Source organism: Triturus cristatus, chromosome 1_2, assembly GCF_964204655.1.
Source record: "Triturus cristatus chromosome 1_2, aTriCri1.1, whole genome shotgun sequence".
Lineage (NCBI taxonomy): Eukaryota > Metazoa > Chordata > Amphibia > Caudata > Salamandridae > Triturus > Triturus cristatus.
In genome coordinates, this window is record NC_140580.1 from 1,002,652,619 (window position 1) to 1,002,680,031 (window position 27,413).

Below are 27,413 nucleotides of genomic sequence, written 5' to 3' on the forward strand. Positions count from 1 at the left end.
CAATGACTTCCCTTCCCTCCCCCCAGACCATCCCACTCCGGTCGGGGGCAGACTACAACAATTTATCCACGCATGGGAATCCATAACATCGGACAAATGGGTGAACCAAATTATTCGGTCAGGGTACTGTCTCGAGCTAACATCTACCCCACCCAATATCCCACCATGACACCGTCCAATGTTTCAAGAACATTCCACACTGCTCAAACAGGAGGTGCTCTCCCTCCTCCAAAAACACGCTATAGAGCAGGTCCCCGTCAATCAGCAAAATCTAGGGGTCTACTCCCTGTATTTCCTTATACCAAAGAAAGACGGGACCCTGAGACCCATTCTGGACCTCCGGCCTCTAAATGCGTACATACATTCAGACCATTTCCACATGGTCACCCTACAACAAGTCCTCCCGCTCCTCTGTCAGGGAGACTTTCTCACTACCTTGGATCTCAAGGACGCATACTTTCACATTCCAATACACCCTTCTCACAGGAAGTACCTCAGGTTCGTGGTGGACGGTCAGCATTACCAATTCACGGTTCTCCCCTTCGGGGTCACCACCGCACCACGGGTGTTTACCAAATGCCTAGCGGTAGTAGCAGCACACCTCAGGCGTCAACATGTTCACGTCTTCCCTTACTTAGACGACTGGCTCATAAAAGCCGCGTCCTACCACCAATGTGTGCAACATACAAACAGCACCATCCAGCTGCTCCACCAACTAGGCTTCACGGTGAACTACCAAAAGTCCCACCTTGTACCATCTCACACAAAGAAATATCTCGGGGCCACTATAGACACCTCCAAAGGTATTGCCTATCCAAACTCAGCCAGGATCGCAAGCATACAAGCCTTGCGCAAAACATTCCTTCCTCAACACTCTCTTCCAGCAAGAGTGTTTATGAAGCTCATAGGAATGATGGCGTCTTGCATTTTCATAGTGCCCCATGCAAGACTCCACATGCGTCCACTTCAAGAGTGCCTAGCACTACAGTGGAACCAGGCCCAGGGTCAGCTAACGGATCTGGTGTTGGTGGACGGCCGCACCCATCACTCTCTGCAGTGGTGGAACACCACAAACCTTTCCAAAGGGCGGCCGTTCCTGGACCCGGTTCCTCAGGTGATTCTAACAGCGGACGCATCGCTCTCCGGCTGGGGAGCGCACCTCCTACACCTCACAATGCAAGGTCTATGGACACCACAGCAAAAATCGCTCCACATCAACCATCTGGAGCTCTTGGCGATCTTTCTAGCCCTAAAATCTTTCCAAAAACAGATTTCGGGCAAAGCAGTCCTCATTCGCACAGACAACATGACTGCAATGTATTATATCCAAAAACAGGGGGGGACACACTCTCCCCAGCTCTCCCGCTTAGCCCAGAGCATATGGAGATGGGCAATTCCCCAAAACATCTTTCTCCTGGCACAACACGTTCCAGGCGTACAAAACACCATGGCAGATCTGCTCAGCAGACAAGCGCAACAACTACACGAATGGGACCTGCATCCACAAGTTCTTCACCCATTCTTCCAACAGTGGGGGCATCCTCAGATAGACCTCTTCGCCACCCACGAAAACAAAAAATGCCCAAGCTTCGCCGCCAGATACCCACACCCATTGTCCAAGGGCAATGCGATATGGATGAACTGGTCAGGCAGATTTGCATACGCCTTTCCACCTCTCCCACTAATTCCATTAGTGGTAAGGAAGCTACAACAGCACTCCCTCACACTCATTCTAGTAGCTCCGACATGGGCCAGGCAGCTGTGGTACACCACACTGCTACAACTATCAGTGGTACCACATCAAAAACTGCACCTGTCCCCATGCCTACTAACCCAGAACCATGGAGAAATCAGGCACCCGGACCCAGCTCAGCTCAACCTTGCGATCTGGCTCCTGAAATCTTAGAATTTGGATACCTTAACCTTCCCCCTGATTGCATGAACATCATCATGGAAGCCAGACGTCCTACCACTAGAGCATGCTATGCCGCAAAGTGGAAAAGATTTGTAATTTACTGCCGTAACAATACAATCAACCCTTTAGATGCATCCATACAGCACATCATATGCTATCTGCTACATCTTCACAGGTGTAACCTGGCATATTCATCCAAACGCCTACACCTAGCAGCGATCGCTGCTTATCTACAAAACAGACAGCATTTATCACTGTTCAGAGTGCCCGCTATTAAAGCCTTTATGGAAGGCCTTAAACGAGTAATTCCTCCCAGGGCACCACCTTCCCCTGTATGGAATCTAAATGTAGTTCTTACACGGCTAATGGATCCGCCCTTCGAACCAATGCACAAATGTGAGCTACAGTTTCTCACCTGGAAAACAGCTTTTCTCGTAGCTATCACTTCCCTTAGAAGGGTTGGTGAAATACAAGCGTTCACTATACAGGAACCCTTCCTACAAATACATCACAGCAAGGTCATACTTCGTACAAATCCGAAGTTTCTGCCCAAGGTCATTTCCCCCTTCCATCTCAATCAATCGGTGGAATTACCTGTCTTCTTCTCGCAACCTCAATCTGTTGCAGAAAGGGCTTTACACACACTTGATGTTAAGAGGGCTTTGCTGTACTACATACAAAGAACGCAACCTTTCAGGAAGACTAAACAATTGTTCGTTTCCTTCTCTCCACCACATAAAGGCAACCCCATCTCTAAATCAGGGATAGCTAGGTGGATTGTAAAGTGCATACAAATTTGCTATCAAAAGGCAAAAAGAACATTATCTGTTCCACCTAAAGCCTACTCTACTAGAAAGTTAGGGGCTTCTATGGCTTTTCTAGGGAACATACCCCTAGATGACATCTGCAAAGCAGCCACATGGTCAACACCGCACACCTTCACAAAACATTACTGTGTAGACGTGCATTCCAAGCAACAAGCTAGTGTGGGCCAGGCTGTACTAAAGACACTTTTTCAGACCGCTGCAACGGATACCGGTGGTCGCCGCTAAGGTTGGGTACTGCTATATAATCTATGCTAAGTGTACAATCTGCAGCTCATATGCCTTGAACGGAATATGCTACTTACCAGTATGCATCTGTTCTTGGCATGTAGAGCTGCAGAGTTGTACACGCCCACCCGCCTCCCCGGCTACCTGTATCCGTTCCAGTCCATCTTATTTAGATACAACACACATGGGTTTCTGACTGTTATTACTACGCTCCATCATTTCCCTGTTGGCGAAAAACAATCTGAGGATGGAGCCGAAGCCCATGCGCAGTACGGACCGAAGGAGGAGTCACCGAACTCGTGACTTCCAAAGACTGTCCAAAGAACAAAAACAAACTGCAAACATCCGGGCCCAACACCAGATGGCGATCTATGCTAAGTGTACAACTCTGCAGCTCTACATGCCAAGAACAGATGCATACTGGTAAGTAGCATATTCCTTTCCTAACCATCAACCAAGCTGTGCTCCACAACCCGTCCTCTATGATTCTCACACGATAACCTCTAAGGGGCGACCCCCGAGCCCCAGGAACGATGTGGTAGTTCTAAAACAGGTGGCCAAACCAAGTCTGGTCACACAATATCCATTACTCACTCCAGAATGCACCTCCTACCTAATTATACTTAGACATCTCAGTTGTTCCATACCAGTCCACTTAGGATTCCTTGGCCTTGGAAAAAAATGCATCCACTGGTTCCGTTCCAACTCTGGATGTCACAGGACCGTTCACAGTAGGTCCTATTGGTCAGGAGGGTTCCATGGCTAGGTATCCACCCATAGGATACTATCTGGGACTGTGTGGTAATTAATTTTAGGAACCCAGCATTAAATAAGATATTACTAGATCATTTGATTAAGTTCTCTTTACTATCTAGCCAAATCAAAGATCTCCCATTAGGGTTCTTTTATAAGCCACCCCTCGTCCCCAAAAGCCCCATGGCTGCAAACAGGATGATGGCTCCTACCTGTAATCCTGGTCAGCAATTGTACAATATTCCCACCCATAACTCTTTCAAAGTCCTTTTACATCTGGGCGGTCAAGATTGACGGTGCATAAGTTCTGAAGGTACTGCCAGGGGAAAAAACATTGAATGTCAAAGACCAAAAGGCCAGGCATGGTGGGGCACTAGCCTCCTATTCAACCCTGGACTCAAGGATCACTGAATCTGCTGTCCACAAGACTTTGTACCCAGTAGAGAACCTGGGCTATAGCTCGGCAGAAATAAACCTAGAGGATACACCTGGGAGGCAATTGCAGGGCAAATCCATGGTCACTTTTAATATCTTATCATGGAACGTTGCTCGTTTAAGGTCTAAAGTGGAGACTCCAGACTGGCTAAAGTAGATAGCCAAATTTGACGTTTGCATGTTTCAGGAAACGTGGCTGAGTGAGCCAGTGCATAAATCCAGTTATACCTTTTCTATTAATGCAGTTCCCTCCATAAGTGGAAGAGCTTAGGTGGGTTTACTAATATGGGTAAAAATAGACTTCAACTTTTGTATTGAACAAGTGAATATAGACTCACTTGACATATTGGGGATAAAAATTAATTTGTCAGAGGGAAAGTGCCTCTACTGCTTCAATGTATATTTAAGACCTAGGTCTAGGAACGTGGAATGACAGACTTTAGCCATGGCATGGGGTTTTGTCAGTACAATTAAGTCAGGATGCATGATTATCATTGGAGGATATATAAACATCACATGTCTGCCTATATTTGGTCTTGACTTGGTTACAGAGAGGGGGGACAAGAGTTAGGACATTCCATCCCTTAGCATTAACTCCTATGTCCCATACGCAACAGCTGCATTCTAGCTAGCCCGATTTGCTATCTCCAATGGACTAACAGCATGTAATGGAAGATCCATTTCAGACAGAGACGGGTAGCCAACGTTTAGGAGAGGGTCACGCAGAACAAAAATCAATTATATTTTGATCTCTGTTCAAATGTGGGAAAAATCGGTAGAGTTTAGACTAGATGATAGAGAGGACCGTGATCATTACCCACTTCATTTAAAACTCTCAGAAACCCTAGTTAATAAACACTGTGCCCCTACAGCACCATAAGGGATTACCATCTTAGGCAGCAAACGGAGGTCAATTAAATGTCATCAATATTCAGGAAGGTTAAGAAATTAACTGAGATTTACAATTTATTTGCTGCACCTCTAACTCCCCTCGTATATACCCACTGTACTGAGATCTCAATTGTGGATATCCCTAGCACATTGGTTGACTCTCTTAGGGCCATATGTAGGTAGCCTAATACCGGTCGGTAACGGCCGATTTTCGGTAAAAATCCCGTTACCGACCGGTATTCAGGCTTTTGGTATGTAGGGGGGACATTTCAGGATTCGGTAATTTACCGAATCGGTAAAATTACCGAATCGGTAATTTTACCGATTCGGTAAATACCGAATCCTGAAATGAGATGTAGGGGGAGTGTGTGGGTGTTGTGTGGATTCGTTATTTACCACCAACTAAAAGTTGGTGGTAAATGACGAATGGCTTAGAAAAAGCATTTTTTGGCACTTAGAAGTGTGCAATGTGGCAGACATACATGCCCTTAGGGCATGTATGTGTGCCACATGTGCACACATGCAGGAATCAGGGGTGCAACAGGGTGTCACTGTGACACCCTGCCACCCTTGATTGTGCTCCCCCCATTACCGAATCGGTATTTACCGATTCGGTAATGGTAACTGGCTTCCCATTGATTCCTATGGGCCTCCTCGCCCATAGGAATCAATGGGAAGCCAGTTACCATTACCGAATCGGTAAATACCGATTCTAAATTACCGACCAATTCCGATTCGGTAATTTTTACCGACTGAATACCTACATAGCATTTACCACTTCATAAATACCGAATCGGTAAAATTCGGTATTTATGAAGTGGTAAATGTTAGGCTACCTACATAAGGCCCTTAATATGGTATTGTCAACCCCCCCCCCCTCACCCACCCCCCCACTAAGAACCCCAACATCGATCTAAATCCCCAGTTCACTAGAGACTGTAGAAAGGCCAAGAAAGATCTCATAATTACTCATAAATCTATAGAGCCAGCTGAGGTCTGAAATGCTAGTGCCCACTATAAAGCTATATTAATAAAGCAAGCACAGCGAAATTGGGATGACTCCAATTGGAGTGACCTAGTAGTGGCAGCAAGGTCTGGAGATTCCACATCCTTCTGGAAAATTATCGCCTATGAAAGTGTACGGTGTGAAGCGCAGGTTGAAAGCTAATTGAGCCAAACCATATGAGAGGACCACTTCACTAAACTCTACTGGGAGTGGCCTAACGACTGGGACAACCTCCCGCTACACCGATCTACCACTAGGAAACTTACAGTTCTCCTTAATGGAGACACAGGCCGCAATAGCTGCATTAAAGCAAGATAAGGCACCAGGGTTGGATGAACTACTGTCTGACAATATAACAATCTAGGTCCCCTATGTGGACTCTCTCTGTAACAATATAACTGCATGTGCTGCGATACCAAATACCTGAAAGGGGGCAGAGAAATTCCCCATACGTTAAAAAGGGTATCATAGAAACCCATGTAACTACAGACCAATAAGTCTTATAGACATATTACAGAAGATTTACGCAAGACAGATTCTCAATAAACTCTTAAGAGTGGATTGATGATACGAAAATCCAGACCCCCTACCAGACATGGCTCAGAGCGAAAACCAATGCCCAAGATAAAGTCTTAAGGGTATTCATAATTATCTGGAAATACACTAAGCTGAGAGATACACACCAATGTATATTTTTTGTCAGCCTTAGAGCTGCCTTTAACAGTTATTGGCCTCTCTCAAAATGTTGGCTGTTTCCGAAGTGCTGCTGGTACTTCTAATAAGGCTTCATCAAGAAAATTACACACCAGTACAATGGGGTTGCGAGGGGCAATTAAATGACCGAATCCCAGTACGCAGAGGGGTGAGGCAGGGGTTTGTCTTTGCTCCCACCCACCTCACTCTTCGTAAATGACTTCATAGGGTCCATACTCAAAGGCAACATAGATTCCCCTAAGTTAGATGGAGTCTGTGTACCAACTCTCCTATTTGCAGACGGCACCTTAATAATCTTACAAACTCCCATGGGTCTGCAACAATTAAAATAACTTTCATGATTTCTGTTCATCCAAGAGTTTAGAGATTAATATATCCAAAACGAAATATGTATGGTATTCAGACCCCACAAGTCCTTTAGAGGCAACATACATTTGGACAAGGAAAAACTGGAACACGTCTCCAGCTTTGAATATTTGAGATTCATGCTGGATAGTAAGGCTTTATGGGCACTGCACATCTAAAAGCGGAAGGCCGTCCCCCCAGCACAAAGTATTGGCTATTTGCAAAAGATATCAGGCATCATTCACAAGAGCTACACTGCCTGCTATGGAAGTATATAAACCTAAAGTACAACTTGGGGCACTTTATAGTGCCAAAATTTGGGGCCATGCCAATTGTGAGATCCTGACCCTAAGTGGGAATAGGATACTTCAGTCTCTCCTGCATCTCGAACGGAATACCCCCCTGATCCCCATGTTCTTTGATACAACCCTTAAAAAGGTGGTTTGCATCGCCAGGTTAAGACCTCTGCTGTATTGGCCGAGGCTCACGTCAACTGAGAAACTTGCACCTTATAGGAACGCCGTGAAGGAACTTTAATTCTTGATGAGAATACCATATTTCCATGGTTCAGGCACATACAACAACGGTTCTCGATGCTGGGTCTCTAGAAGTTCTGGACTAACCTAGAAGATTTAACTATGTCTTCCAAAAGGCAATTAAAACGCATATACTGGGAGCATGCCATAGCAAAGTACCATTGTAATCCCTCATTGGGAAGATTAATAGAAGGGTTGTTGTCCATCAAGGTCATTCCATGTTACAAGCTATTTTTGGTCATACCGCAACAACAGAAGGCAAAAAGTTTATACCTGAAGGTTTTCTGTGGTTCATTAGAATTAAGCTCTTTCACATCTAAGTGGTCTGTAAGAAGCCAGGGGAAACGCCTTAAGATATGTCCAATGTGTTCCTTAGCTCTGTTTTTATGGCGAAAGAGTGTTTTATTTTAATGACAGTATCTATCTATGAAGGTCTTAACTATTGTGATATTGGATTATTGTCTTTTTTTATGCATTCTTTTTTGGATGAAATTCCAAATAAACATTTGACTGACAATTAATTGTTTACAATAAAATTCATGCAACCTTTATGTGTGGATGATAGCTAAAACATTTTTTGTGTCCCAGTTACTTACCAGTAGCATGTATTATTCTTATTCACTTTTCTTTGTAACAATTTTGACTTATGGACCTTGCAGGACTGATACCACCTTGCCTAAATACAGCATTTTTACAAACACACTCCTAAATCCCACCCATTCTGAAAGGTTGTCATAAATGAACAGCTCTCAAGCAGTCCCTTTCTCTGTACATTGGATCAGAAGCATCAAAGAACAAGCATTGGCATAGCCAATAGGTCTCGCCTTTGGGACGTTATAAGTGTTTAGCGATGCAACAGTTGCATAACTAAATACTTAAAAGGTCCCAAATGCGAGACCTATTGGCTATGCAAAGCGGCCGTGCTGCCGTGAAAGTGATCGCGATCAAGCATCAAAGCGCGAAAGTGAAAGTAATCGCGGTAAAAGCCGCGCGCGCCCGCGCACATGCACTGTAGCTCTAGGCTGGCCTGGTAGCACTTTTTGGAGCCCTCTCAATAAGTCTTGCCAGACCAGCGCATGCGCTGGGTCAGGCGAGACCTAAAAACTACCCCTCCGGGTACGAGAAATGTATGTGCCCGCAACACAGCCCAACTCTTCCGAAGGCTCGAGCCCGCTCCAGTATTAGACACCTTCCGATAACACACTTGTGCTACGAAGTAACTCGAGATCACGAATCAGCACTATATATTTTTTTGGGGAGGGGGATGGAGTACAGAAAGTATTCTGGAGCGTAATGAATTCTGCATCGGTGCAATGTATCGGTTTTTATTTTACTTTACCTGGTACAGCGTAGGTGTATTTAAGTAAAAATCGCTGGATTCGAAAAATACAAGTTACAATGAAACCATTCGCGTCTACTGTGGACGTCGAAAACACCAACAATGTATCATACGACGTCTTCCAAGCAGTGAAATAAACAATAAAAAGAGATCTGTCTTCAACAAAGAAACAACGGATCGTGATGAGAAACAATGTCTGATAACTGGCAGGCGCGCGAACTCAGGTGTTCCTGCACTTACTCACGAATAAAAATGACTAGTTTCACGGCGGTTGGAAAAACGACCTCAGATTTTTTGAATAAAGCATACGACTATTTAGTTTACAGCATTGTTTGTGAGTAGATGTTAAATGATAATTTTAATTCGACAAATATTTCATTTGTGATACATGTGCAACCGGTAGAACTTGGAATCAACTTCATAACTGGAGAACTACCCCACAGAGATCTTAACAGCTTAAAAAAAAAAAAGAAAATCGCCATTTGCCACTGCGTGCATGCTGCTCTTTTTGAAAGTGAGCTGCAGCTCTCCGGTCACTGTTCGGGATACATTAAGCATGTTGCTCTCATGCTATAGTCCTACAAATTATTAGCGACTGGGTTGCATTTCGATTCAAATGTTACTGTGCAGCGGAATTTTAATCTCGGGAAACTGAAGTGAAACTTCGAAAGGCGGAGAGTTCCGGTGCTGCACCCTCAGCCGCAACAGCAGAAGTGCTTCCGAATTTGAAGCCGGCATGTTCAATTGTTTTAACGCCTTACGGGTTTGAAGGTCGATGTTTATAATTGTCTCACTTACTTGTGAAACTTACTCGTGTCGAGCCCGGGTCTTGCGCGCTGGACGTTTTTCCTCGCACACAACTCTTCAGATGACAAATGCATCGCTCAGGCGATTAAAGTGGAGATTGGGACCCGGTTTGTCATATATTTCAGACAACGATACAGGTTAGCAATTCGAAACAAGCTGCAAACAAAACATAGCGGAAGAGTCTACTCCGGGCGACCGATAAACTCCTTAACCTGGCAGCAGGGGTGGGAGGAGAGTTCCATAGGCAGCCTGTGTTTGGTGGTTGGAGGGAGGGCAGCCTACGGGGAGATGGCGCTTTAAAGTTGAAAGCACGGCGCTTAGGAAATGGGCGCCACGTGTGAAGTTAATTAAAACAAGCCCGGCGAAGCGTGGCGCGCGCGCGCTTGGGGGCGGGGGAGCGAACCCTTTGAAGTGCTCCCAAAAAGCGGAGTGCATGGCGGCACCAAGCGCGTGATTGTGCGCGTACTAGCAATGCGATCCGCTTTTTGGGAGCACTTTTAAAAGCCCCTATAGTCTCGCTTTGCGATCGCTTACGCGATAGCAAGGCGAGACCTAAAAAGTATCCTGTGAGTAAGAATGTTGAAAGTGCTGTCCCGAGGAAGGGGGAATCCAAGTAATGAAGATTTCAGTTAACTATGCAGGCATTACCTCTTCAGTCTTTTTCTTGTCCAAGTCCTTTTTACGTACTGCGATATAACTAAGAAAAGTTACCAAGTTTTAGAGTGGCATTGCTTTACCTGCAGCAGCTTGATTGTCCTGAAACTTGTTCAGCTATAGGTTCATTTTTAACGTTTGCACTACACTCATGCAATGTAATGATTTCTTAACCTGATCTTCCTTGACTGAATGTATGAATTGGTGCTATTTAAATTTCTTATAATTTTTAGGGTACTTTTTGTGTTTTTGGAACTTTAATGATATTTATGGTGTTTTATGTTTAATAATAAGCTGACGCTCGAATCTCAGGTTAACGAAACTGTGGGGAGCTGTTTTGCTATTATTAGAGTCCTTCGTAAAATTTTCCCACTCCTGCCAATTCATGCGTGAGTATTGGTAGCCCAAAGCACCATCTTAAGCCGATTAGATTATTGCAATGCTCTGCTGCTGGACTCCCCAAGATATCTAATAGATAGGCTCCAGAGGATCCAAGCAATTGCAGCTAAATTGGCCTTGGGGAAGTCAAGACGGTTCTCGACCTCCTTGGCAGAGCTGCACTGGCTTCCGATATTGCAGAGAATCCAGTTTAAGTCCCTCTGCATAGCTTTTAAGGCCTTGCATGGATTTGGACCAGAACTTATGCAGAGGAAATTTGCTTGGTATGCCCCTGAGAGAAGCCTCCGCTCTTCGTCAGCTAGACTGGTGAAGGTGCCAAGATTTAAAAAAATAAAATCTGGAGGCAGAGCTTTTAGTATCTCTGCCGCCCGATTATGGATTAAGCTCCCATTGGAAATGAGACATCTGGTTGATCTCCTTCCTTTTAGGAAGAGATTAAAAACCTGGCTCTTTCCTAGTGCATGACATAGTTATTCTGGCATCCCCCCGAAACAGTAGTCTCTCTGTGCACTTCTATGCCAGCGCCAGGATGCCTGATAGGTGATAGTGCGCTTTATAAATGCTAAAAATAAAAATAAATAAATAAAATAAATTATATATGCATTTGCATCTTTTGTGATTACTTTTAATTGATTGAATAAAGAGTATTGAATTGAACTAAGCATGCTTTATCTTCAATGCTACTGACCAACAACTTCACTACATAGCTCATGCACTTCAATAGAACACTAAGGCGGAAACTAAGGTGGCATCAAGTCTGTCGCACTGGAGGATGTGCTTCCTTCAGACCTGTTTTCCTCTTCTTCAGTTTTAGTACCTTCCTATTGAGCTAAAAGTCTTTTTACAGAGGTCCTACATTTCGCCCTGTGTGAAGCCATAGTTCATATGTGGGAGTGCAGGTCTTTCTGATACTTTGCTCCTAAATTTGCCTCACTTGTCATCTCTTGCAGCTCATGAGCCTGCTGAAATAGGAAACCCTGTGCGGCTATCCATCCTACCTTCTCACAGCTGAGGGAACAATAAACTCCAACTTCAGAAGCAGTCACCTACTGTCTGCCATTTTTCACGGGATCAGTTTATTTATTTTCTTCCTTGGGCTCTCATACCTATCACCTCAGTCTTCTTGACCACAGTTGTTTTCAATGTTGGGAGCCTAATAGAACCTTCCTAGAAATGTTAGTACCTAAAGCTCTCTACAGGCCCACTAACCAATAGGCAAAAACCAACAGGAATTTTATGTCTGAAAACATCTCGAAATTGATACCCACGCTATAGTTATTTGCCTTCACAGGTTTCTTGAAAGACCTTGATTGCAGCCCCCTAGACGCTTTTGACAGGGCTAAGTTTACATGTAATCACTCCAGTAAGAGCTGAAGAATCAAGATTACCACATTCTCAGGGTTTTACACTTGCCTGTAGCACCATTTCAGTGAGGGCCATAGAATATTGCAGTGAATGTCCTGTGTAACATCTGAATCAAATTGCCACTCCCATGACCGTTTTAAGTTTTGTCACTCTGTTTTTTCAACTTCCAAGACATCAGATACACCTTAAGCATGAGAAATTAGAGAGGATGTGATGTTAGAAGGGTTTCTGTTTCACTGTAAAACCCCACTCCTGTGTAACTCCTAACTACCAATGGAGGAGTAACAACCTCGTTTCTGGTTGTGTCTGTCCCTTTTGATCAAAGTGAGGAGCATGGTAATGGGCAGGAAAGCTAGACAGGCATACACAAGCTGCAAGGGGGTCCACCTTTTAACTTTAAACTCCAACTCCTGATGATGGTTGTAGATGAGCAAGAGAGGCAACATTTGTGGGAAAACTGAAATCTGCTTTAATCCCTGCCCTCTTGAGATGGGTAGCTCTGATCATGTGAGTGAATAATTACCTTAAATGTTGTCTAAAAGCCATGTAACCCAGTACTCTTGACACTGTTCTCTATGACTGCATGTCGAACTTAAACACAGCATTGCCTCAAACACAGCATGCATAACCAACACCTAACAACTAATGAATGTTGAAATGTGGCTCAGAGGCAACTACACAATGGTGGTCTCCCAGCATGCAGAAAAGTGGCAAATCCTCACTGGAAGCCAGAGATCCTGAGACGGACTATATCCCAGAATAGCTCTCCATTCCTCCCACAGCTCAGGTGGCTTTCAGTTAGTATGACGGTTAGACAGGGGCCAGAGAAAGGTCCTGGAAAGTTTTAGGGGAAGGACGGGGTGGCTAAGCAGACAACAGAGAAGCTCATGGAATCTCAGTTGACACAGTAACCAAGGTATAACTGACAAAGGAGGCATGACCGTAGGAGTTTGCAGCACTGCTAACAAATGACGCATGTGCACCACAAAGAAATATCACCTGCATGGGATCTAACACCAGAATTTGCTTTTGGCCTTATAGGTGTTTGTTTATGTAGCAGTGCTACAATTTGTGTTGTTTCATCTCTTTCACTGAGTTTATTTGTTAAGACATAGACTTAAATGGCTACTTGAGCCCCTGGACAGTGAGGCAAAAGCCAAGTTGGATTCAAATGAAACTGTGTGACAGTTTCCCAAATGCCTGGTTCCTCAAAGACATTACGTTACAACCATACTGTTTATAGTGACGTTATGCATAGTATGCATTTTCTTCTGCCTTCCCTATCACTCTTCAAGTCGTGTATAGTTGTTGTAAAGTAAGTGTAACTGCTTGTTTCTGCCTATATCCAGGGATTTGTCAATGATCCTGTGTGATCCCTTTGCTGTCAACACCCTTGCACTGAGCACCATCAGAAATCTGCAGGAACTCATTGGCCAGGATGCCTTACCTCGGGTGAGTAAAAATACTTCAGGAGGTTTTAACGTGGTGTGTTAACAATAGCATTTTTTTATTTCTGTAACTTGAGCGGATCCCAGCATTAGACCAGCCGAACTGTGTAGCGAGCTGCTACTTGAATATTTAAAAAGTGACTGCTGATATGGATTTATGGACATGGAAATAGCTGTATGTGGACTTGCATGTGCACTAGGATGTAACAGGTCAGGGTTAAAGTTTGTTGGCAAAGCTTCAAATAGCTGTTTAGTCTTTGGTTTGACTTCTTTACCATCACAACATCAAACCTTGTGATTGGTCCAGGAAAAAAACTTGTATTGCTTCACAAATACTTAGTGATGGGACATGTTCCTCATGCTAGGCGTTTGCATTTTACTGCACCCCCTGTGTCTGATATGTTTCTCTCTCCCTTTATCCAGGAGTACTGAATCTGTTATATGCCGAATGTGATCCTAATTTTAATTTGTAGCTTTTTTGTTGTGAATACACATAGCGCTGTGATCCTGTGTCTTCCAATGCAAAGATCCCCTTTCGTTTCAATATGGAAACGTTATTGATCATGCTACAAGTAATGAACTGTGATTCTCTCAAATGTGCCTTTCTAGCATTTTCTTCTGTTCTGTAAATGTTATGAAGTTCAGATAATCATGCTCCTGCATAAACACATTCATTGATTGTTTAGTTTAGAAGTTAATAAAGGGGTGTTATAAACACTATGACTGATCCCCTTCATAATATCTCTTATGTTATTCCTTTTAATCATTTTTAGTAAAATGTTGGTTCCTAAATACATGCAGGACAGGTTCGATTTTAGGTACAGTTTCCATTTTAGTTAGTCTGTCTGCAGTTTAGTTCACTGTCAGAATGTTTGTCATCTTTCGCAGAATTTGTGAAAGTGATATTGATTTCTAAATACCCTATAGACTGGATTATTACTCTATCAGATGCTACAAGTGTAGTTCATCCTCTCAATACCTACATCTCAAGGTTTTAGAAGTAGACACTTAAAGTAAAGTTGAACTAAAGATGACGCACATGCTAAAGGGCTTTTCACATTGGTGACGTACTTTGTATCCCACTGGTTTAGTCTGTGTTGATCTAGTGTCTTAAAATCCCTATTTAATTCTGCAGTGCCGACTAAAAGTCAGTGGTCAATCCTATGTAAGCCCCCAGAACTGACCACTGAGCAGGGAGAAATGTCACCCAGGACACAGATCCAGATGACGTGGCAACAGATTTCACCTTAAGCAAAGAAGGATGCACCAAAACCCCTTCCAGGCGTAGGCTGCACTGAATGGTGCCAGGACAATGCCTGTCCCTGAACAAACATAATGTTGTTTCCCGCCACCTCTGAAACTTGAGTAATACGCATATTATTTATTGATCTGCTAGAACTAGCATTGTGCCTAGAGATCGCACAATGAGGGTGTTAAGGGTTACGAATTGTGATATTGTTACAATTTTTCCCTGTTCTTTTTGTTGTTTATTAAACGATTAGCTGCTTCTAATTTTCTATAACGTTGCCATGCAATATTTAGGCGTTTTGAAATAACTATTTTAAAATAAATATGTAAACATGGATATTCTCTCTCTAGTAAACCTCAAGTATATTACTCAATAAGGAAAGATCATTTAGGTCCCTGAACCCATCATGGGATTGGTAGTGACCCAGAAAGTATAAACACCACACCTGCAGCAATGCTCTGTGGGTTGTATGGGTCAGCTGCAACCTGAACTTCTTTACTGAGAGAGGGGGCATTGAACTAAGTCCTTGAACCCGTAGGTTAGCAGTCCAAACCCTTCAGTCCTCGGCCTTAGACCATGATCTGCAACACGAGATAGATTGCATATATAAATGGTAACCATTTAACATGGTCCTAGATTGCCATTCAAGGGTTCTGATGACTTGAAGCATGAGGCCAAAGGCGGAGTCATTTCTAAATGTTACAGATCCACAATTATAAGTTGTATATATTTCTTGATTATTGTGGGGCTCTTGGCTTTGACACATATTTATTGAAGCAAGTGAATGTTTATTGAAAACACCAGGGAAATGCAGGAGTATATGGCTTGACTGTAGTAAAAAGAAAAGAACAATACTTTTTAACTATGAGTGTAACATTTTAGCAAATATAATTTGCTTCTTTAAAAACTGTTGAAGCACATTCTGTCTGTAACGAAAGAATTGCAAATTGTCCTCCTAACACCTAATTGGGAAACACATTATTAGGAAAAGGAAGCAAACTAGAAGGTCAGTTGTATAATGTTTTACCCAAAGAAATTAATCCCAGATTTCTGACCAACTTGAGCATCATGAAGTGAGAATCTAGACAGCGGTATTATCCAAATTTCTGAACTGGTCTCCACGTAGTTCTTCAGATATCATCACTCTGTAGGTTTCTAAGCAGGGTTGTGATGGGTGCATTCTTTCCTTTTAGCAGAATCAGTTCTGGTTCTTCCCAGCAGAGGTGTCTTTGTCTTCTGATGAGTGTGCTATGTAGAATACCATTCAGCTGGCTTCAGAATCTTAAGCAGGTGCCATCCCTGTGTAGATTTGACCACAGTTTGCAAACTTATGAGATTGTCTAACGTCTTTACTACTGCCTGAATAGTATTTGAATTAACACTTCGCGTCCACAATATGACACAATCTTTCAGCTGCATAAATTGGAAAGGATGATTGCAACAAAATTCTCTATTTAAATGGAAATTTGACCTGCTTTAGGAATGATAGGAAGGTGGGTCGCTAAGACCACCATATTTCTGTGAATATCAGTACTTGATTCTTTGAAGCATAACGTCTGTATCTACCTGCCAAGTTATGTTATGTGAATTTGTAGAGCATGGATAATCACCCGGGAAGGTATCCAGGCACTGTGCAAGAAAATATAAATTCCACCATGCAAGCAGATTTTTATGAAAGATATTAAAGTGTTGCATTATGCTGTGTTGTAAAGAGGAGTTCTATTTATTTAGCCCAGTGTTTATCTTTCCCATGAAGGAGATGGCCTTCTAGTTGGCTTAAATACAGTCTTAAGGCCTCCCAGGAATTCCTTAATCATAAGGATAGAAGAAGAAGAATATTAAGGATTGCATGTTGTGATAACAATATTGTACACTTTATCGTAGAAAACGGTAGGCTGGATTTGACCACTTATAAAAGGTAGGCCAGTATTGTTTATTCTTTACTGTTCTGCAGATCACTGGATTAGTCATTTCTCCAAAGACAGGGGACCTGATTTTGAGTTCAGTGGAAAGGTTGCTCCATCACAGACGTGGTGCATATCCCATCTGCCATATTATGAGTGCCATTGGATATAATGCACTTGTCTTGCATGATACTTTGGTATTCATTCAGAAAGGATTTAGGAACCAGGTTCAACTATGGTACATTGCTATGATGAATCGTGCATTGTTCCTTGAATAGCAGATTGCGTAGTGGATCCTTTGCACTGATCTGGCTGTCTACATTGTGAAGTTGCTATTATTTTCCAGGTTGTGCAACAAAAATGTTTTCTGGACTTGCATTTTGTGCATTATTTTGCCATTTAGAAGTTGGTTCCGGGAATCTTTTCTTAATCTTTTTTTTTTCTGATGTTGCTGGGCGTCATCAATAACCATTTGGTGACCAGATTTTCCCCTTATGATATCAGACATATGCCCCAAAAGCCTTTGTGGGTCGTTGTTATCTTCAGCTTATTTTTTCTGCCATTGGGTCTGGAAGCAAGGTGGAGGAGCTCCAATGTTCGGAAAGCACATTGATGGCTGAGGGAAGCACAGTGATGACTGGTTTTGCATCAAAAGATTACAACAGAAAATCAACCACGTGTTTGGCAACTATGTATCCAAGCACACTGGGCCTTCTGAGGAGATGGAGAATACTCCCTTTAAATTTGTCCGCAGTGCCACCACAAATTTGCACAGAAAGATAGCCATGAAGTTTGCAACTTGTGCCTACCAAAAGCCCACAGCGTTGACTGTTGTGAACCCTCCAATGATTTTCAGCCAAAACGTTAAAAGCTAGAGAGAAACATCAGTCGGCACATTAAGCTATGATGCGGTCTCAGCACTTCATTTAAGGACATAGGAAAACCCGGCGATGATGATGAGAGCACGGAGGAGACTGCATTTTCACCAGCAAATGGTTCTGACACAGAAGAAAGAGTCATCAGCATTGAGAGAGTGAATGTGGTGAGGGAGGGTGAAACGAGATCCCAGCAGTTATCAGTGCACACTCGTGGTTGGGCCAGGCCAACTAAAATGGACGCCAAGCTTCCAAGGAACACCCCTGATGCCGAAACTCTCAGCAATCGAAGGGTGCAAAAAGATAGAGACCTATGTGTCCATGACCAAGGACACTGCAGGAGGCAAACCCTCAGAGGCAGTTTGGACATGGAAGGGCTATGAAGGGAAGTAGACTGAGAGAAAGGCAAAGGAAAAGGAAACTATGATGCCAATCCTCGATGCTGATCAATGTAGGTAGAGTGCAAGAAACTTCAACTGTAGGCCAAAATGGCAGCCCGATTGTAAAAGAAGAAATACTTAAAGGAGTTGTTGAAAGGAGTCCTGTATTTCCTCAATACCACAGACCTTAATGTCCAGCCAGAAGAAACACCTGAATTTACCAATGCTTCCAAACATCCTGGACAAGAGAAAGCCCATTTTGCGAACCTGCTTCTTTGAAGGCTAGGACTCCTCGAATGTAGAAGAAATATAAGCACTGGTCGTAAGATTCACTGCTTTATCAGGGGCAACGCAGTGTCTGACTCTATAATCCTCACTACAGCCAGGAAGGTAGGGAACAATCCTAAATACATTGGCCCATCCTCTAGATATGGAAAGTAAAAGGGTAGAAATGGTAGGCAGAAAAATGGAAAAGATGGCTGCCACCCAGTGGAGGATTGCAAAGTTCTATTGGACTTCTCAACTGCTGTGGCCACCAGCAACTGAAGGGAAATGAATATCTGATTCAGCATCTCCCAGAACAATATCAGATGAGGGCAAAAAGTCATACAGGAGGATAAGTAGATATCAATCACATTGCTGATATCAGCCCTCAACGTTGCAAACACTGTAGTTCGAAAAATGTGTACTGAGACAACACTGAGGAGGTATCCATGATAGCTTATATTTATGTGTGACGTATTACTTCTATTTTATGAGAATTGCCCTGAGGAAGTCGTTGGGTTACTTACCCAAGACGAAACACGTGTTGGCTGCAATCTTTGTTTTTACCTCATATTGTGAATCGTCATGCAATGAAGCTTTGGGAGATAAGAAAATAAAGAAGACTGTTCCTTTGAATATATGGACTGAATTTTACGCTGAATCTCTGACATTACTGATCTGGATACGTATGAGCTTGTGCTCGGGAACAATATCCTGTTTGTAGACTTATCCTCTATCTGCCTTGGTAAAGGAGGATTATTGGGACGCATGTGGCCGTTTCCCTTTCTGTTCCCTTGAGCAACTTATACTTTTTGTGTGCTATACATATATATTGGTTGTGCGCTGAAACAACCCAGCCACTTTTCTATGCTTGTTAAAGCAATAGGCTCATTGGAATTATGAGTAGCCTTTAATAGAGGTGCCATGCTACACATAAGACCATCGGGCAGGTGCATATTCCAGTCAAGCACTCCTCATTTAACCAAGCAATCTCCCAAGAAGAAACTTCCCAGTTGCAGTACCCTTTACACCACAACACCAATGGGGTGGGAGGGGGACACGATAGGGAATTCCTTGCCAGGTGGGAACAGGATAATAAACATTAAGCGACACCGGTATTGTTTCAAACTGATCAAAGGGTCAAATAGAATGCCACCAAACACAGAGATGCAGCATAGAAGGATTATCTTCTCTTCAACAAGAAGTAAAATAATTCTTACATAGGCAAACTGTAAGTTCTTTGGATACCTTATTAATAAATCCATAAAAGGATTATTGTTGAGGAAGCCAAATGGAAGATTAGGAGGGCAAATTCAGGCTAGTAGAACTGTTTTTCAAAATTTTCGAAAAGGTGTAATAACTCGGAGATATGTGAGGGCATTGGCACAAAAATAATATGGACTGGAGAAATATCCTCAAAATATAGCCCATTGTTCAGGGGGCCTGCACTGAATCCGGAACTAACTTCAAAGTTTTGTCCTTCTGTGTTAGCAAGGTCATCCTGGAATTTTAAAGTCATGGAGTTGAAGCTGCACAATGTTCTACATGACTTAATTTTGATTGTTTAGACCATGAGTTCATACTTTTAAAAACAAAAAGGTGTGCCAAATTCATCAAGGCATGCATTAAAAACGAGTTTCACCTAAAAAGTGTTCCATCTCCCCTCTCGTAGATGGATCTTTCAATTGTTCCTAAATTTCACGGAAGATCACATAGTGACGTAAGGTCCCTTCCCAAGTTAGTTGGAATCGATTTTAGTAAAAAAGAAGTCAAATACAGGTTCCAAAACAAAGTCTAAAAGTAAGACCATTGTCTCTGAAGCTGGACTTCTTGGAAGTCGAGACAAATAAATGGACGGCTCGGAGTACATATGTTGCTCATATTTAAAACCATAATGGAGCAAGTGTGATGTACGTATGCTCAGTTTACCCACTCTGCACCTACTTTGTAAAAGAACTAGAAGTGCTGCAGTGACAAGTACCCTAGTCTCTCTACCTTTATCACTGTAAAAACATTGATTTTGTGTTTCTCTGAACCTCCAAGGAGCTGAGTAAGCAAGGCTTGAACAAATTGGGTAGTCATAACTTTGCTTAATTTTTTATTATCAAAAAATGTTTATTTAGACCACTGGCCTTTACACAGTGCAGCATTTTATGCCCATTGTCCTATGTACAATTTCAAGTGCCTACATAACATTCAATTCATACAATAAAACTTATCAAAATCTACAAATTAAAAATCTACTTTCAAGTAAAATATTTAATATAGTCCCATCGTGATTACTAAAACTCAGTGATCACAGATCTAACTGTTCTCATGAATCTTCTAATGGCAAATGGTATATCCAAAAAACGCATATCAGTTAAAAATTCTGCAACGTGCCCACGGGTCTTCATTCCATATTTCAAACATATTGGGCGTAAAAGCTGTCTCCTTTGTTGTTTAACCTTTAAGCAGTCCAAAAGAACATGCAACATATCAGATTTAGTGTTCAAACCACAAGTACAGTTGCCTCCTACATCAATCATTTTTGATTTCTCCAAATCATATATCTAGCAGGGGTTGAGTCCAACCCTTACTCTCAGTAGTTCACTTCTTAACAACTGGTTTGGTAAGATATCAACATATGGGAAACTCACTTTGTTCCGCCAAAGTTTGGCATGAATTGTACTGATTTCTTCCCACTTAAGGAGTGATAGTCGCATTCATAGGATACATTTTTACCCAACTAATTTAACTCACTCTTTGAGATTTCAGTTTGTAGATTCTGTAGATGCAACATTACTTTCATATCTTTGCAGACAGTCCTTAATTTGATCCAAGCGTTTTTTGCCCACTTTAATTCACTTTCCAGAATTTCATTTTTGCACCACTGAGAAACCTTCTGTACTTCCTCTCGACTCAGTTTTCTCCAGAATCTTATTAACGCTTTTGCAGCCAATATGTTCCATGAGAGCATACCAGTTTCTAATCTTATTGCTTTTATCATGGCAGAGCTGGGGAGTGACAATAAGTTCTTCAAGCACTTCCCCTTCCCACCTATTCTTTCCACTCACATATAGCAGGTCAACCCCATATTGCAATTGCGGGGGGATCATTGCCACATAAGCTTTAAGGACTGGTCTGTATGACATTTCTCCGAAGTCCCTATTAAAATTTTTCAGCCCACTCACCGAGGCCATAGCCCTGGTCTTCAGTGGTTCTAGATGTATTTTCCATTGAAAGGACCTCACAAACCAGACTTTAATATACTTGTATTTGGTGACTAATTCAAGTTTCTCGGCACCTAAGTGCCAATTACATTTACCTTTTGTCTTCCCAAAGCAAAGCACCCTAGTTTTATCCGTATTTACCACTAATTATTTACACCTACAGTAGTCTCTAAATATGTCTAATTTCCTTTGCAGGCCTATTTCTGTTTGGTCTACAATCACGAATAGTCATTCTACGATTGACCATTGCTTTAGCAGAAGGGCTTTTTCTGAAAGAAGAAAAAAAGTAAGCAGGTGCACTTTAAACATAATCCCACATTAAGTGAGATGTGTAAATCTTGTCCCAAGTCTGCGACTGTCCTCCCATGACTCCATCCTTTTAAAGGCTCTGCAGACACACAGTAGCAGCCTCCATCTGGATAAAGACCAAGGTCTCATTCTGTCAAGGTCTCAGAGGGTGGCGCCCTGAAACCCCATGGTTCCGCTCCTGTTTTCTCAGCAACACATGTGGGTTACATTTTTCTCATGAAACAGAGTCTTAAGACTATACCCAATGCATTTCGGGATAATTACCTACCTCAGGGTTAACTAAAATACAAGATGGTAAAAAACATACCCCACCAGCACGACCAATGAATAATAACTTTTTAACATCAAAACCTGAAATTACAACCCTGCCCGTGACCACTCATTCGTGTCCCACACCAAAATCCACAATTTCAGTGCTGAACCCCAATTACAAGCAACCCAAAAGCGCACGTATGACTCCCCAAATAAAAAGTGACACAGCAGTGTGAAATCAAGTAAAATAAAATGCTACCATAGTTGTGTGCTTTGTAAACACATAACGTGTATGTGAAACCCGTGATAACTGAAGACTTCATTGCATGCTTTCAAATGGAACACTGCTCAACCAAAAATAAACATTGCAATATGGGCAAATCTGCTTACCAAATATTCAGCTGAGTGCACCTATGACTCATGAGAGATCCAGTCCATCAATTCTGCATTGATATGGACAGAGGCCAACTGCTTAAAGCTACCATGTATCAGACTGTCCATAAAACAACCAGTGACCTACGATCCTCCACGTGGATATTTCTAAATGGAACCAGGTGAAAATCATTATCTTTAAATATCCTGTGCAATTAATTACCTTTGTGCCCCCAATCAGCCCATACTCGTGAAAAAAAAAGACTATGAGCACATCTTGCGCTGCGTGACGTGAACAGTGAAAACCTCTCCTAAACATAAACAAACTGAATAGCTAATCAAACCACACGCGTAGTGGCAAAAAGGGAACATGCAGACAAGCTCTACAATGAAATAAAATGCAAGAGACATAAAAATAAGATGAAATGAATTTGAATTGGCAACAATGAATAAATGCATACAAACACATAATCGTAAAAAAGTACTTGGCAATGCAAGTATCATGAGAATCAACCTCATATGCAATTCAGATGCTATGAAAATGCCTAATGGTGTTCTCTGTACATCAACTTATGAACGAAAAGAGCCTCCAGTGCTGTTAACACAGTTTTAAAACAATTTTAACACTCCTGCATACTTAATTTTTGAAGATGGTGCAATCTATCCAGTGGACGGAAGAGTAAATATTTGCACACTAGAAGTGGTAGAATGCACACCAGATTACTCTTCTGAAATGATTGATGCTCAACGGCGTTAAAGGCGTGCAGCCTTGATGCATGCTTCCTCCATACGCATTTCATTATGTCACAACTAGAGCCTCGTCAAAACCCCCCACCCCCCCCCCCCCCCCATTCCAAATGCCTTTATTTGTGGGTGTTTCTTTTTTCCCTTAGCTGTGTGGTGGAGTGTTCATGTCTCCAAAGTCTCTGTTTGCTTAGGTTATGGAGGAACCAAGGGTGAACTCCTTTGTTTGTTGAATCTTGTGACAGGGTGGGTCTACTACCTCTATTATATCAGTCATATTATGGTTGTAGTGGTCAGTTAGAACGTGCACTCTCTGCAGATCACTGATGATAAGCGTTTGCTATGACAGAGGGAGGCAAGCTCATCACTGTTCTTGTTTCAGGTGTCTCTAGACCAGTGTTTGGGTTTGAAGCCCTTGACCTTTTTCTGTCTGTGTTAATGTAATGATGTGGAATAAGATTTGGTGATAGTCTGACTAGTCCATTGGATTAATTGAGTCTATACTTAAGACTCCAATCTTTGATATGATTATATCAAGCATAATACGTCTGTCATGTGATGGTTTTTTACATGCTTGGACAATATTTTGTTCTTCAATTACGTTTTTTTTTTTTTTTATAGTGGAGACCTGTGTGTCTCCATCGTCGTTCAAATGGAGATTGAAGTGCCCTAGAAATATGGCATTCCAGTGTAGTGTTTGGACTATGATTGTTTCCATTAATTGTTCAAAGAACAGCTGGTTATGCACTGATGGGTGGTAGATGAGGTGAGCGTTTGCTATTGATTTAACTATCTGATAGAGACTTCTAGCTGCAGATTCCTTACCTTTGAATTTCCCAGGCATCAAGCTGGATCCGGAAACTTTTGCTTGATTTATACTACTTGCATGCGCCGTCTAGTGGCTCCATTCGGCTCTGCATGGCGTCGCCTGCATCGGTTATGAAGTTGCGGTCACCTAAATAGGTGCCACCCAGGCACGCGGACGGCAGTTCTTTTCTTTGTGTGCCAGTTAAGCGCCGATCCGGGAATAGCTACCCCTCTGTCGCTCATAGACAGACCTTTTTTTGACTTTTTGTCAACTTCTTGATTTTTTCCGTCTCAAGGAAGACCGGGTTTAAGCCGTGCGGTATGAAGTTCCTTGCGGCCTTGCAGTCGACACCATCCAGTGAGACTTCTTGGTCCCCGTCCAGATTGAAAAAGAGGAGGTCGCAGGGCTGCTTCCGGAGCCTCAAGTCCTCTGCGTCCCACTTGAGGTCTTCGGAACACTCCGGGAAGAGGCACAAGAAAAATAAGTAGCAGGCTTCATCTTTGCCTTGACTGTTGTACGTTGATGAACAAGGTAAGAAGCACTGACGCTCTAGACACGGTTCTGGGGAGCCGGACCCAGGGTTGACTTTACGCCTCCCTCCCTTTCCAGAGCGACCCCCGCTAAAATAATGAATTTTACGAGGCCATGCACCGCGTTTTTCAGCGGGCCCCGCGGGGTCAGAAGAGGTGCCATTTGATTTGACGCCATCGGATCTGGGTCGACGCCGGTTGTGCCATCGTGACCGCCCCCGAAGTCTGTGCCGCTGGTGCCCATCGGCAGTGCCAGCCCCACCCTTATCCCCGACAACACAGAGTCTGAACAGCGTTGCTAGACAATTCCGACGCTGATTGAACCCAGGGGTTCTATGTTGTCGTCTGAATGCTTTGAAGATGTTTTAGGCTCCGAAGAAGAATGGGAGGGGTCTATGGACCCTTTGGAACATCAGGATGACTCTGCAGAGCAGATGGACTGGTATGGGGTACTTGGGGAAGCCAGTGGACTGGGCACCTCCCCAGATACTGGCATGCTCTCTCTCCACCTCCAGTGGCTACCTTATACCATGGTGGTTAAGAGGGTGGCCAAGGTCCTCGGACTAGACCTGCCCTCTGTGCAGGTCAAGACTAATCTCCTGACGGAAGTGCTTCAGCCTGGGGCTTCTACCTCTGAACCCCTTTTGCCCTTCAAAGAGGCACTAACTGATGTCCTTCTAGGCACATGGTCCAAGCCTAGCACAGGAGCTCCTGTGAATAGGCACGTGTGAATTGCACACTGCCATCGCCCGGCTCCGGGCGACCCAAAGTTCCTCAGCCAACACCCCACCCCTGAAAGCTTGGTGGTGCAAACTTCTACCTCCCAGGGCGTGTTCTCCTCAAGATAGTGAATCCAAGAGGCTGGAGTCACTTGGGAAGAAGATGTTTTCTTCCTCCATCCTGGCATTGCGGTCATTGAATCCCGCATGCTTATTGGGCCATTTCTCCCCTTCCCTTTGGGAGACGGTTGTGCAAGTGATGCCACAAGTCCCGGAGGAGGCCTGCGCTGTGCTCTCCCTGGCCGTTAAGGACGGGGAGAGATACAGCAAAATTTGCCATAAGGTGTGGCCTTGGCACTATTGATTCGCTGGACAGAGCAATTTCATCGACGGTAGCCTAACGGCACAATGCCTGGCTTAGAACGTCTGGCTTCTCGGGCAATGTCCAGCCTAACGTGATGGACATGCCTTTTGATGAATCCCGTCTTTTTGAGCACAAGGCAGACTCGACTTTAGAGCAGTTCAAGGACTCAAGTGCTACGACCAGATCCTTGGGCTTTTCTTCTACACCTCATTGCCAGTCTAGCTTTTGTCCCTTTCATGGCAATGGAAGGGGGTTCCAGCCGCATCAGCCCTATCCCAGCCACTGTCTTGTGCAGACTTCCCAAGTTGTTGAGGGACGTGGACGCAGCATATGTTCTAGAAATGGAGGCCAGAAATCGTCAACCACCCCGCCCTCGGCAGCCGCAGCCTCCAAGCACTTCTAGTCTGACTCTGCAAGATCACGCCACTCCAGTGGCAGGGCGAATCCATCATCATCTTTCCCACTGGAGGTCCATAACATCGACAAGTGGGGAAGCAATCTGCAGCTTGGTAGAGTCTCTACCAGATAATGTGTTACTGAAGTTAAGTAACATGTTCTTTACACCCATGTATTTGCACATGGACAGCTTAGCCACAGTGATTGAACTCGTGTGAATTCACTTTGGGGTAAGAGGACAGCACTACCTGTTCAAAGTACTTCCTTTTGAGGTTACTACAGCTCCAAGGGTGTTTACGAAGTGCATAGCGGTGGTGGCAGCACATCTGCGAAGGAAGGACATTCACATCTTTCCCTACCTTGACGAATGACTGATCAAGAGCAGTAGCAGGATGCAGTGTCTAGCACACGCTCACACAGTGTTATCCTTAATTCAGAGCTTGGGAGTAACCATAAACGCAATCAAGTCCCACCTACAGCCACTACAAATACATCCCTTTCTATGGTCCTTTCTGTATGCAGTCATACACAAAGCCTACCCCAACCAGCAAAGAGTATTGGCCTTCCAGAATCAACTTTTTCAGCCCAGTCAGTTTAGAAATGATGGCCTCTTGTGTTGCCATTGCCCCTCATGCGTCTTTTCCAAGTTTACCTTATTGCTCGGTGGTCTCAAGCGGAATACAAAAATGCTCCAGCCTGTATCCAGTTTTGCAGATAACCATTACAACTGGAGCCTCTCTTATGGGACTGGGCATGCATCTCAGCGAAATCATGGTCCAAGGGGACGTCAGCAACAGGGTTTCAGTTACATGGAAGTGCTTGCCATCCATCTAGCCCTCAAAGTCTTCCTACAAGTCCTTTGGGGCAAGGTAGTCCTCATCAGGATGGACAGCATGACCACCATGTATTGAATTCAAAAGCTGTTGACAGGCTTTCAAAAGAAGGGTGGCAAACACTCCCACTCCAAAATCTATCCTGCTTAGTGCAGTGGATGTGGCACTGCACACACTGTAACAGGATCCACCTCGTTGCGGAGCATCTCCGAGGGTGGAGAACATTTTTGCAGACTTGCTCAGCAGGACACATCAATAAGTCCATGAATGAGAACCTCATGTCCTTCACACATTCTTCCAGCCATGGGGCACCTGCTAGATAGGCTTGTCCTCATCCCAGAAAGCCAAAGTGCCCAAATAGCACCACCAGGGGCCATAGTATGTAAAGTGCCTCGGGGGATACAACGGGCATGTGCACCCGCTTTGCACACCCCCTAGGCACTTTGGCATTACAGAAACGACCACAGACTCTTGTTCTGCCCTTTCTGTAATAGATATGTGTGCCAGAGCTATCACCAGAAATGACCAGTTCGTGAGCATGCC

The 27,413-nt window shown here is 43.5% G+C and overlaps 1 protein-coding gene across 2 annotated transcripts in view; it reads left to right on the forward strand.

Annotated features, from left to right (window-relative positions):
* The window catches only part of NELFB (negative elongation factor complex member B), a 229,629-nt gene that overhangs the window by 157,830 nt on the left and 44,386 nt on the right, over positions 1–27,413 (forward strand). For both annotated transcript variants that reach the window (XM_085611440.1, XM_085611446.1), the window contains one exon: positions 13,561–13,663. In XM_085611440.1, the coding sequence (XP_085467566.1) occupies positions 13,561–13,663 (103 nt within the window). The remainder of the gene's footprint in view (positions 1–13,560; positions 13,664–27,413) is intronic.